General features: G+C 52.4%; 1 protein-coding gene across 3 annotated transcripts in view; it reads right to left on the bottom strand.

The window, feature by feature from the left end:
• Positions 1-13,452, bottom strand: part of DPYD (dihydropyrimidine dehydrogenase) — a 304,605-nt gene that overhangs the window by 79,859 nt on the left and 211,294 nt on the right. For all 3 annotated transcript variants that reach the window (XM_084865337.1, XM_084865336.1, XM_084865338.1), the window contains one exon: positions 1,658-1,822. In XM_084865337.1, the coding sequence (XP_084721463.1) occupies positions 1,658-1,822 (165 nt within the window). The remainder of the gene's footprint in view (positions 1-1,657; positions 1,823-13,452) is intronic.

Below are 13,452 nucleotides of genomic sequence, written 5' to 3' on the forward strand. Positions count from 1 at the left end.
GCCCGCTCAGCGTGGTTCCCCGGGGGCACACGGCCCACCTCAGTGCCACCGAGCCTCCCCGGGCACGTGTGTCCGCGCTGTTCTCACAGCTTTAAACGACCCTGACCCTCTGCGGGCCGGACGGTCTAGGCATCGCGGGCAGGGGCTGGAGAGGACGCCCTTAGAGACAGGAGCAGGGCTGCGACGAGGAGCTGCCAGCTCAAACCCTGGCTTCAGCGTCGAACCGCTGTGTAACCTTGGGTTTGTTCCTGACCTCTGTGTGCCTCGGTCTGCTCATCTGTGAAATGGGGCAATGATCGTACCTGTCTTCTAAGGTTCTCAACAGATTAAAGGAGTGGTTAAGTGTATGAAGCATTTGGACATTGCTTAGTACAGAGTGAATGTTGCATACGTGTTCAGTTATTATTATTATTACTAGTGGCCGGTGGATGGATTCGTGCACACGGAAAGGGAATCTGGTGCAGGTGAGCCAGATTCGGGGCCGACAGGGCCCTGGCTGAAACCTAACCTACTGGTCGGTGTGTCTGCCCCCCCTGGTGGCCATTGTTCGTCATAGCTACTGGTTGAATGGTTGAATGGTCGAACGGTAGCTCAGGCTACCATTATTTTATGGCAGAACGACGTTCTATGTCCTTACATTTTGACTCAAGGTAAGAGACGATGTGGAAACGCTCAGTGCTTTCTAGAAGGAAACGGGACTGGATGGCTCGGGCAGCAGTGGGATAGCCAAAGTCTCTTGTAAGCTTTCCTTCTATCAGTTTTTTTTTTGGGGAACATCCACAAATTTCATTCGATTTTAAAATATATATCATTAGAATACACAACATAGTCTTATTTATCTATAATATGAACGGATGAAAAAGAAAAAAAAGTCTACAACGTACACACAGACATTGCCCTAAACTTCAATTTACCACCAGCTGATTCAGAGATTCAGAAAGAAAGGGAGGAAGGGAGGGAGAAAGGAAAGGGGGAGAGAGAGAGAGAGGTGTTCACTTGTGTATTTGTGTACATGGGGGGAGGGGGCAGATGGGAAAGAGAGAACGAGTGAATAACCGAAGAACAACTCCAGCAAGTCACTGAGGAGAAACACTATCTCCAGGGGAAAAGCTACAGGCGATAGAGAATCTGTGAGCCGGGTTTTACTGTGACATTTGTGCTCGGGGCTTTAGAAGTAAAAGGATCACTGACTCGCTTTGTGTGAAGGGCGCTAAAATTATTCGGCAAATTATTTTCCAGGAAAACGCAGAGATAAACCTTACAGGCAGGCCCTGGCTTCTGCCTCGGGTTCCCGTTTCCAGTGACTGGCAGCCGCCGCTCCCCAGCGAGGTGCCGCCTTCACACACACCAGCGTGGAGAGGGAAAAGCAGCCAACAGTGCAGCTGTTCCTGCCCCTCTCCCCCCCTCCCCGCCCCTGCCACCACCTCCTTCCTCTGCAAGGCCCATGCCTCACCCAGCCTCACAGGGCAGCGAGGGCTTTATGATTCTTGAGCTTTTCTTTCCTTTTTATCTTTCTGTGGCTCATCAAGGCCACAGGCAGATGCTTTAATAAAATACAACATAGGCATTCATATTTATAAGCCTAGGACTGGTGTTTAAATAAACATCGGCCAGCCTGCCACCCATCCCTTTGTTTCAGACGTCACGTCGCACTTACGTGGTCCGGGAAGTCGGCCTTGAGCTCCCCGACGCCCTGACACCAGTAGGCGGCGGTCTTCTCGCTGATGAGCTCGATGTTGAGGAAGGAGCTCTGTCCAGGGCCGAAGGAGGGGCCGGACGTGGTCCCCCGGACGATTCTGGGCGAGACGTTGGTCACGATGTCCTGGAGGGAGACAGTGACACTGAGCCTCCGGCGGACACAGAAAACCTGCGATCTCATCCCACGCCCGTGTCCACGGGAGGGTATTTTACCAAGCTCACATCGCTAGAGAATTCTAAAATATATTTTATCAGCACTTCAAACAAATCTTTATTGTCCCTTCATATCACACATGTCCCTTCCCCCCACTGACATATACTTTAAATAACAGTGGAGCTTTAACTCGTTCCAAATGCAAGAGCAAAACCAGTTATTTGTTAGCTGTATTTAAATGACAGCCTGTGATCAGCAGAGGGACGAGAGGAGAAAAAGTAAATTCATTCTTACTGGTGCTGGGCCTACACATTTAAATGTATCTGCAATTAAGTAATAGAAACACGAGGAGTATCATGTGAGAGTATCATCTCAGCCCATTTAATCCAAGTATCTCCAATGAGACTTTGATTCCCATGAACGGGAGTTCATGTTTACAGAGGGAAAGCGAGTTCTGAGAAGGTAATGCTCAGGTAACAGCCACCGAGCACACCCTGGTGCTGCCGGCTCCTCAGCGGGAACACGCCCGAACCTCTAACTGGGTCACCCACCCCAGATCCCACTCCACAGCCCTCTCTGCCACGCCGAGCCTTCCGAGCACCATAAGCAGTAAACCGCCCAATTAACCTGCTTGTTAAGTCTAATTAACGACCCACCGCAGCTTCCATCGCTCAACAACAACAAAGGAAACACGCTCAAGCTACCAAAATCCGAAACGAAAAAGGAGAAAACGGTGTCTCCAGCCAACTTCCAATTAAAACCGGTTCTGAGGAAAGGTCACTTAGTGAAGGATTTTATCAGAATTAGTCATTTAAGTACCCCTCCTCACCATCTTGTCACTTCTAGGAAGATAACATGAACCCCCATTAGTAGATAGCAATTAAGGTCAATTTACATATTTTAATTAAGAACCACCCCATATAAAACAATTAGCGTAATAGGCATCCTAACTGGATTTCATAACATTTGGACGTTTTTCCAACTAGATAGACAGGAAACCTTAATTAGCATTAATTAGTACTGATCTGCATATGTTTGATAAGGCATACCCTTGCCACAAAAGATTATTTATTCCCGAATCTGCCAAATGCTACAGTTGCCGAGGATAAAAGGACTTTTCTTCCCGCGGCATGATAATTCCTGGCAATTTACATTCACTTTTACATTCGAATTAGTATATTATAACATAGCTGGGATAAATGTTACAATCAGCCTCCTTAAACATGTACATTTTTACTTATAGGAACCCTGCCAGTTAATGTTTTACTAATTAAGCCTTTTCATGGCTATTGTCATTGTGAGCACCATCCCAGCCTCACTGTGATTTGCTGTCAGGGAGCCTCGTTCCAGGATCTCAGTGGAGCCACTGTGCCGCCCTGTGGGTCAGGATTCTGTCGCTGCAAATGCTGAATTCCACGCTCGGCGCCCCTGCACCCGAGTTCTGCGACCCCGTGCCCCTGCACCCCTGAACCCCTGCGATCTGCACCCCTGTGCCTCTGTGCCCCTGCACCCCCTCTCCCCGGGACCTCTGGTGCTGGGAGCTGTGGTCCGAGGAGACCTGCCCAGCTCCCCCTGGAGCTGCCAAGAGCTTCCTGCCGCTGGCCCAGAGGCTGGTCTCTCTGACTCTAGGATCCGAACAGGAAGTCCCCGCCCAGATACAAAGCCTCCTGGAGGCTTGCCTTGTGCAGGCGGTGGGAATCCAGGCCGTCCCGGGCCCCTAGGGGGCGTCTGGATGCCCCCCTCTCCCCTCAGGACCATAACCCACTGCAGCTGCCTCCGGCCTGTGCCCGGGGCAGAGCCTCTCCCGCGGTGTGCGCAGGAGAAAGGTAACATCACCCAACAGAAGACACGGAGGGAAGAAGGGCTCCCAGACTCAGCCCGGTCCCCCTCTGAGCCACGGGCTCTCTCCCGAGGGCCAGTGAGCTAACACTTTCCCGGGAGGGCGGTCAAGCGAGCAAAGGCTTCTTTGTAAAACTGCGCCCTCCCTCCCCGCACAGCACCTGACACCTTAAACCGTCACGTCGACCTCGAGAGAGAGCGACCTCCCTGTGCAGAGTGAAGCTCACCGTCAGTGCTGGGGAGGTTTACTTTTCTGGAATTGGTGCTGAGCTGTAAATCTCCCGGGATCTCCTGAACCAGGACGGAACGGGGACAAGAAATCCCAGCAAAGCCAAACCACTTTGCCAGAAGAGTCCTTACTCCTCTGTGCGGATTTCTGACAGTGTTTCCCTGAACAGGTCAGTGTTCTCGTTCTTTATCTCAGCAAAACAAACAAACAAACAAAACACACAAAAAGCAAACAAGCAAAACACACAAAAAACAAACAAGCAAACAAAAAAACCCCACTACCTTTAATAGTCACACAAATGGCCCGGCCAGTGTGGCTCAGTGGTTGACTGTCAACCTATGAACCACGAGGTCATGGCTTGATTCCCAGTAGGGGACAGCTGATCAATGATTCTCTCTCATCATGGATGTTTCTCTCTCTCCCTAGTCTGTCCTCTCTCTCTGAAAGCAATAAAAATGTATATGTAAAAAAAGACACAGGAACCAACTATCCAAATTACAGATGCCTACCACTGTGTAGAACCTATGAACGCCCCATCACAGCAATGTGAAAATGCGGCTTATTCCAAACTCAACCACAGTGTCAAGATTCATGCTCAGCCATAACCCAGCCACAGAAGTTTTATCCTTGGCGTTCCTTTCCAATTCAGTCGTATGTGCTACCGCACCGCCGAAAACCTTCCCCACTGGCTGGAGGCTTCTTGCAATTTTTAAATTAAGTGCAAGATGAATGAAGACTCGGATACGACCAATTATCCCTGGTTATTTGATTAGAGTTTAGAGTTAGAGCTTCAATAATTGGGCAATAACTTACTGGCGATTTTGACCTGGGAATACTAGAATTTGGGTTTAATTCTATGAGACGATAATTTGCTTTAATATTCAGTAGCTCAGTCATATTAGCATTGCTTCGGGGAGCGAATGGAACAAACAAACACGTTCCAGAGCCCTGCGAACAGATAAGAGCTCGTTCTCCACAGCAGAGAAGATGGATTGCCCAGTGCTCACCCCGGATGCAGGGACTATATTCAGATTTTTGAAAATGGATGGCCCTCCGTAAGGAAGCCGGGCGCTATTCTGCTCCGTGGGACATCGTCACTAATTATAAGACGGAGTGCCGGTGACCTCTGACCTCGAAGTGACGACGGCCATTTCTCAGCATTAGCGAAGAGCTTTGAGTGGTGAACAGACTGACTATATTTGTTTAAGTTCATTTACTTGACCTCTCTTAGCCTGGAAGACTACAGCTGTTTCCATGGTTACCAGTGGATTAAGACAGTCACCATGGTCTCAGCGCACAGAGAAAGGACACTTTGCCGTGATGACTTGCTAAGAGACGAGGAGAAGAAATGGGGTCCAAAAGAGTTGGATGAGAATAAAAAATAAGATGCATCGAGGGAACCATAGCTACCGTGTCGGAGCAGATGCGTTTGAGAGAGAGAGAGATGTTATTGAACGAAAGAGCAAAGTGGGAAAACATACACAGGATATGGTACCTAAAACCGGCAGAGCGCTACAACATGTTGGCAGCGGAACGCACTGTGTGGCTAAGCAGGAGCGAGACAATAACTAAAAACAATGTGGGCGCGTGGCTGCCTGTTGGCAGAGGCGGGAGCTGGGAGGAGTGGGGAGGGTGGGCCTGTGAGTGACAGGCAGTCTTAGGACACCTCCTCCCTGAGAGGCTGGAGCACTCTGTGTGGCGATGTGGGAGCACCGTGCACACCGTCCTGAGCGTCCGAGAACGTGTAACGGGCACCCCTGCACCCCTGCACCTGAGACCCCAGGGATATCTGTTTCCTTTTTAACACCCGAGATTCTCCTGAGAACTGGTTGGTCTTAACAAGCCAATCTTTGAATGGCTTGGTTTTCTGAGCTGGAGTTTCAGGGATGACATGCACGGAGCCTAAGCTGTCGGCGGAGAGCCACCCCTCTCTGCAGACGTGGGACTTCGCTCCACATCATCCGTGACACCGGGGCCCGTGGCCAGCGATGGCACAGCGGGCGCCCGGTCAGAGCACGCTCCCTGGTGACAGCTGCGTGCCGCTGCCCTGGGAACAGCGAGAAGCACAGAACGCCTGCCCAGCGGCCCGTTCCCAGGAACCCCATTGCTAAGGCCTCTTCCATTTTATTCTCTCATGAACTAAGGATAGTAATATTTGATTACTCTCAAAAGTACACTTGATAATGAATGATCTCCTGTGGGCTGTTTTGGAGGGTGAAATGGGGAGGAAGTTTTCCATCCTGGTATCTTAAAGCAAGACAGGCTGGCCAATAACCTAGGAACCACGAGGTCACGGGTTCGATTCCTGGTCAGGGCACAGGCCTGGGTTCACAGCGTGGGACGTGCAGTAAGCAATCAGTCCATGACTCTCTCTCATCATCGATGTTTCCGTCTCTCTCCTTTTCCCTTTCTCTCTAAAATCAATTAAAAAAAAATCGAAAACAGCACCCAAAACCCTGAATGAGTGACCACATCTCTCCATTTGCCCTCAGGGCTGTGAACCTACGCATCCACATGGGAAAAGTCGAACAGGATGTGAGAGCACAGGCTCTCACCGCCATCACCGGCCCGGCCCTCACACTCCGGACCTGCTGCTCCACTAAAACCCGCCTCCGAGACACCAACGTGACTGTCACTGGGTGCAGCCAGTCCCCTTGGAGGTGGGGCCAGAGTCCGGGGATGGCTACGCGATAGGGAGAATAATAATAATGATAATCATCATCATCCCTTAATGCCTGATGTATGTGATAGCAACTGGACTCACTCTGGTTGCGAGAAGGTCAGCGTGAACATCGGGCCTTGCTGGCCGGGCTCCGGTGGGAGTCATTTGTACCCAGAGCTCATGGCAGCTGCACGTCCGCCCAGATCCGTTTTACAACAAACAGACGGAGAGCTTTTCCGGGGCCGGTATCAGATGGATTAGAATGGGATTAATCAAGGACAGGCTGATTAAATTATTGGGTTCACTGTTCCAATAAGAGGTTTCAGATACACTCTGCCAAACGGTAATTGACTTAGCGGGCCCTGCCGGCCTGCCCGGAAGATGCGCCTGGGATGGGCGCGGAGACGGGGTGCAGGCCCCGGACGGCAGCTGGGAGGGTGTGTGCCGGAGCCGGTCCCCATCCTTCTCAGTTACCCTCAAGCATCAGAGCAGAACGTTCACGGAAGAGAGTAAGAGATTTTAAACGTGATAGAAAACTTGTGTCCATGCTGTGCTGTCCGTCAACGTAGCGCCGCCAATGAAATGGGTGCTAGCCAAGGAACGGAGCGGAGCATCTAGAAGGATCAGACAAGTGTTTTCCATTCCTGCAAAAAACAGACACCCCAATCTTATGACACAGCACGCTTAGCATTGGGCAGGATGTGGATAAACAGAAGCGGAGGATGCACAGCTGTGCCGGGGTCAGAATACAGAAACCTCTGGGAGGTCAGAAATGAAGAGGACACGGGGGTCCCCCGGGACAAGCCCGCCTGGCAGGGCACGATGCTTGCCCTCGAGGTGTCTCCAGTCCCGGTGGCCGAGCGCTGGGTCCACGTGGCTTAAGGGCCTCACAGCGCGAAGCTGGGCGCCAAGCACGGAGGCAGGGAGATCAGCTAAAAGGGGCGCTCTCTCTGCATTTGGGGCTAGAAAATAACGACAGGGCGTTGGGGATGTGTCATATCAGATTAAAACAAAACAAAAACCAAACAAAATGTCTCCCAAGAATTCAACCTTGTGTGAGCCCCAAAACCAGACACCGGAAATTTGGTTGAAAAGTGGCTCCTGGAAACTGGCCCACACGTGGTGGTCTCTCAGCTCTCCGGACCCGTGGGAGTTCAGGGCCGCAGGACTTTACCACCCTGAAATACAACTCTGGCAGCGGGGTTCTCATACACGGCTGTTCTCAAGAAGAGGTTTCTTCTCCCCGGTGACTGCCTGGCCGCTGGGGACAGAGGGCCTGTCCGGGAGCAGTGGCTGAGGCACCGTGAGAACAAGGGCGGGTGCGGTGGCGGGGCAGGGCTCGGAGGCCACACGCCTGCTGCGTCCGGGTGCTGCGGCGGGCCCGCAGGCATCTGTGCACCCAACACTTGCTTCCCCACCTCCCCGGGACCTGCCTTCCCCCCGGGGCAGCTCAGACTCCTGCCCCTTCTCCTCCGTTCGGAAAGGCCAGTAGCCCGTGGCCCTCCTGTTCTCCTGGAGCCCCCGTCCCTGCAAAATTAAATGTGATTTTTCCCCCTGTTAATCTGTCCCAGGTCAACTCAATTCTTTTTTTAAGAAAATATTCTTATGGATTTTGAGGGAGAGAGGAAGGAGAGGGCTAGAGAGACAGAAACACCGATGAAAGAGGTGATCGATCGGCTGCCTCCTGCACGCCCCCACCTGGGATATAGCCCGCAGCACGAAACCATGACTTCCAGGTTCACAGGTGGATGTTTAACCACTGGGCCCCACTGGCTGGGCTCAATTTAATCCTTAAACCGGCCAGAGTAACCTGGAAAAGTGGCTTTTTCTTTTTCTTTTTGAATCTCAAGCTCATTTTAAAATCACTTCAGGCAACACGCGCACAGCTTTGGCTACTGAAGGCAATCCACCATTACCCTCCGCCTGACGCGGGAAGGCCCAGTGGGAGGGAGGGAGGCTGGAGGTTATGTGGGCTAAGGAAAAACCACTCACTTAGCAAATGGACTCCCCTAACCCTAGGCAGGCAGCCCGGAGACTCAGTCACGGAAATAATCACGTCCAAGGTCTGTGTCCTCATAATCTGAATCTCCCGACTGCATGCACGGCTTCCTGCCTCAGTGAGGCCTGAGGATGCGCGCATTATATTATCCCACAAAACACCACTCAGAGAGCGTGCTGTGCCCCGGGCGCTGTAGCCTTGACAAACAATGACTTGATGTCGCATTCAGCGGGCACAAAAGCAATCTCGTCCCGGGTTAAAATTAGCCTCGGAACAGTAAGTGCTCTCAACGCCGGTCGAACGCCACACTGCCATGCGCACGTCTCTTTTGAGGAAAGGCAGACGGTGAGCTGAAGGACGTTTGAAAACCTTCCTGCTCTGTCCTCCGAAGTTTTCTTTCTTTCTCTTTTATAATTTCATCACGGACACTGTTTTTGCACCATTGGCGATACAACATGGCTTCACAGATTTTATAAATTGGAATCAAAATCAAATAAAAACCACCAGGCAAACCAAGGGACTGTGAGTTCCAGACCTTGGACAGTGTTCCCCGCAGCGGGGCTGTGTTAATCGTCAGGGTCACGGTTTTAGGAACTGGTGGAGAGGGAGGACATGGCTGTGGCCCAGGAAGGCAGAGGGTCAGATCTGGGCGTGCAGGCCTTGGTTTGTTGACCTCTGTTCTAGCGTCGGAGACGCCCAAAGACGTGACGTCTGGCCAAATGCTCCCGGTAACAATCGCTCCAGGAATGCACTCGTATCCCCACTCCAGACACACTGGGCCCCGCCGAGGTCCCCTCGCCTGGACTCTGTCCTGGAGTGAGGTCACTAGGGGTCTCTAGTTGAGGTGCTGCTACATCAGAAGGTGGAGGTCTCCACCCTGAGGGCGCCATGGACCAGCGGGTAAAAAGTCTCAGGGAGCCCAGAGGTGATGGCGTCCTGGGTGGATCCTCACCGGGTCAGCATCCTTTCAGTAACAACACCAGAGGAGGCCCGGAGGCACCGGAGACTCATGTCCCTCCCCTGTCACTCTGCATGGACCCCTCCCAGGTCCTTTTCCAGCTAAGTGAGCTCGATTTTGAGTCCCTGGGTCCCAACATGTCTTTTCAGTCTCATTTATTTCTGCTTCAACTTTTGTTATTCCCTTCCTTCTACGACCTTTGAGCTTCATTTTCTTTTTCTAGTTTCTTCAAGTATAAAATTATGTTATTATCTTGGGATGTTCCTTGTGTCTTGTATCTTGAAGCAGGTATTTATTGCTATGAACTTCCCTCTTAGAACAGCTTTTACTGCATCCCATAAATTTTAGTGTTACATTACACATTCCATTTGTCTCATGTTATTTTATTATTTCTCTTCTGACTTTCTTTAATCCATTGTCTGTTCAGTAACTTGTTGATTAATCTCCACGCATTTGTGAATTTTCCCAGTTTTCTTCAGATACTTAATTTCTAGTTTCACATTATGGTGGTCAGAAGAGATGCTGGATACCGATTCGGTCCATTTATTTTTATTATGATTTGTTTGTGACCTTAACATATGATCTATCCTAGAAAAATGTTCCATGTGCACTTGAGAAGAACATGTATTCTGTTGCTTTTGAATGGAGGCGTCTGTAAATATCTAGGTCCCTGGAAGGCTGTTTCCTTATTGAATTTATGTCTGGAGATCTATCCGTGGGGTGGGTGGGTGTCTGAGTGCCCTGCTGGATTCATTTAGGTCTGTTAATATTTGCTGTTTACATTTAGGTACATAAATATTTACAAAAGGTTGTATCTTCTTGTTGAACTGATTCCTTTATCCTATGTGCCACCCTTCTCTTCTCTTTTGGTAGAATTTGGAAAATTGTTTTCCATCGGGGAGGCGCCGAATGGATGGGGGAAGGAAGCGGATATGAGTGGCTTTACTGCTGACACTAAAAAACGGAACAAAAGGAACCAAATCTCCTCTGCACCATGTAGCTGAGAGGCCACAATGAATCTTGCTTTTCTCTCCCAGCTGCCGCCAAAGCCACTTTAAAGTGCCGTCTGTACGGAGTCAGGGAGGCCGCGCTGGGCAGCATGAAGCGCTGGCTGAGGGTCAGACGCACCCGAACAAGAGGCTGGCCTCCCGGTTTCTCAGCCAGGTGGCCCCGACTCGTCTCCTCACAGCTCTGCCCCTCTCCCTTAGTTTGGTAACGTAGACACAAGTGCTATTTCTCAGAGCCGCTGTGAGGATTCAATCAGAGACCTCCGTCCTAGTAACACCCACGCTGCTTCAGCCGCAGCATCCGCTGTGGACGTCTCCAGGGGATGTGGGGCCTCGGCAGGAGGATGTGGTCCTGGGGCTGTGCACCCTCCGATTGAACGTGGGTGTCCCCTACAAGGAGCAGCACCAGATTCTCCAGCAACATCCGTGACACACAGCCCTGGGAGAGCCGGTTCAGAGCCAGCTTGCACGGGAGCAGCACTGTGACAGCTCAGGACTGGGGGGGGGGGGCTTCCCGTCTGTGTGCCAGCCCTCAGAGGGCCACTTCGGAGGCCGCATCTCTCCCTGGGTTCCGGCTCGGAGGGAAGGGCAGGCTCGGTTCCAGTGCGGATCAGCCATTGCTGGGCGGTACCTGGCTTCACAGAACAGGACGCGCTCCCCAGGAGGAAGCTCAGCGCAGCCACATCCCCGGTGACTCCGCAGGGACGGGCTTCAGGACGCTGGGGGTCAAACCGTGCTGCCTGCATGTGACTTCTAAGAAGCTTGTTTCCGCCAGCCGAAGCATGCTGTGAGCATCAGGCCGCCCGCACGGCTCATGCAGCCTCAGTAATCCCGTCACGACCTGCCCTTTCCTGCGGGTGCGGCTGCGGTGGGAGCTCAGAGCGAGTTTAAACCCAATCCCTGCGGCCATGCGCCGTCTGCAGAGCCCAATGGGGGGCGCTGCGTTAACACCCATCCCGGGGCCACACCTGGCTGGCTTGGTCACAATGGTTAGCGCTCCTTTTGACCTTGGGCGCCTGCAATCCCAGCCCCTTTCCTTCCCTTTAAACCGGCCTCTGAGGGCTGGCTGGCTGCTCTGTCTCCGCGGCTGTAAGAAGGAAGCAGCTCTCAGCATTGGCAGCAGGTGGAGGGGCTGGAGAGCACTGTGCTGAGTGACATATGCCAGCCAGAGAAAGACAAGGATCACATGGTCTCCCATGTATGAACAACATAGATCCAGAGACATAGAAGCATGGAAGAGACGGAAGGATCTCTGAGGGAAGACGGGGGCGGAAGGGGACGGGGAGAGATTACCCAGAGAACCTACATGCTTACATGTGTGACCTGTGGGCACAGACATAGTCTGCGAAGGCCCGGGAGGGGCGGAGAAACAAAGGGAGCATCTCTAATACTTTCAACCATAAAGAGAAACTTTTATAAATAAAATACAACCAGCTTTTGTACCCCGATGAAGATTGATGTCGCCGGCACCTCACCGTCTGCACAGGCCCATAAATCACCGGGTCCGGCCGCAGACGTACGCCTCCCGTCCCCGCAGCGATGATCTGCTGCTCATCACCCGCAGACAATGCAGCCGCGCCCGTCACCGAGCTCAGAAACTCCAGGAGCGGGAAGTCTTTCGAATGCGAACAGGCTTTTGGATACCAAATTACCTTTGAAACCCCCAACCCAGAAGCATCGCTAACAAAATCCACGTGAAATACCGCTCCAATATTCTAAAAAATCAATAATTTAAACCACAGGTTGCACATTTCTACTGCCTCCGCGGCGGACTGTCATTTTTTGAAATGAAAATGCTAATGGCACCGGGGGGAACGGCGCTGAGCAGAGGGAGCTCGAGAGCGAGCCCTCGGATTGGCCCGGCCCGCTGGTTTGATCTCTCTCCCTCACTCATCTGTGACAGGATGTCTTTTAGGATCAACAACTTCCATTCCAGCATCTCTAAAAAATGCACGTCTCCGTGCACTTCACACCCTGCGCTCCAGGCACTCAGGGAGTCCGCACGCGTGCAGAGGCCGCAGCCAGCGCCATGCTCTCAGCATCGCCCCCAGCAGACGCCTGGGAGCTGTGCACGGAGAGCGGGCAGGTCCTCCCCGGGGCCGCCGCTGCCCCCGCGGTCCACTGCCCGGAAACGCAGCTGGAGGGCAGCCAGGCAGGCCCGCATTTTCTTTCATCCAGAGGAAACCCTCCCGCTGCTCCTGGGATTGTGTCTAACGTGTAAAAATGTCAGGCCTGAGGGCGTGCGTCTAGGGTCACAGGGGCCCCTGACTTGAATCTGCTCCCCCCAACACGGACCCTCGACGTAAAACGCTAGCAAACGCGGTGGACACTGGGCTGGAGTCATTTTTTTAATCTAAGAACTGGGAGCAGGGACTCATGAAATATAAACATCTTCCTGGAACCAGGACCAGGGAGAGAAAGCCAACGAACAGTGGTTGCCAACAAAGAGTCAAGCAGGACGCCTGGAGCTGTGGGACAGAGGGGAACTCTTGTCCCATAAAATAAGACACCTGGGACCTGGCGAGCTTTATGCCAAGCGGAATAAGCCAGCCAGAGGGAGTGTGCGAAGTTCCAGTCCGAGGAGGCCCGCACGGGGGAAGCCAGCGTGGGCCCGGCCGATACCCGGGTGCCGACTGGATTCTGAGCAGACGCTGGGAAGGGCCAAGCTCCACCCGAGGAAGGAGAAGGACAGGGAGGCTCAGAAGGACAGGGGGGCAGGAGACATAGTGCCCCCGTCTTAATGAAGCATAAACACGTGTCCCCTGCCTGTCTCCCAGCCCCTCCCCTCCTCGCTGCCAGGAAAACGCCCGGATGTGGGTACGGACTTCCGTGGTACTTTCTTCCCGCCTTTAGAAGACCTCCTCCTCAGAGCTGACCAGCAGGGCGCGCCCCACTGTCGCCTTATC

Source organism: Pipistrellus hanaki, assembly GCF_964339955.1.
Source record: "Pipistrellus hanaki genome assembly, chromosome: 18".
In the NCBI taxonomy this organism is placed as follows: Eukaryota; Metazoa; Chordata; class Mammalia; order Chiroptera; family Vespertilionidae; genus Pipistrellus; species Pipistrellus hanaki.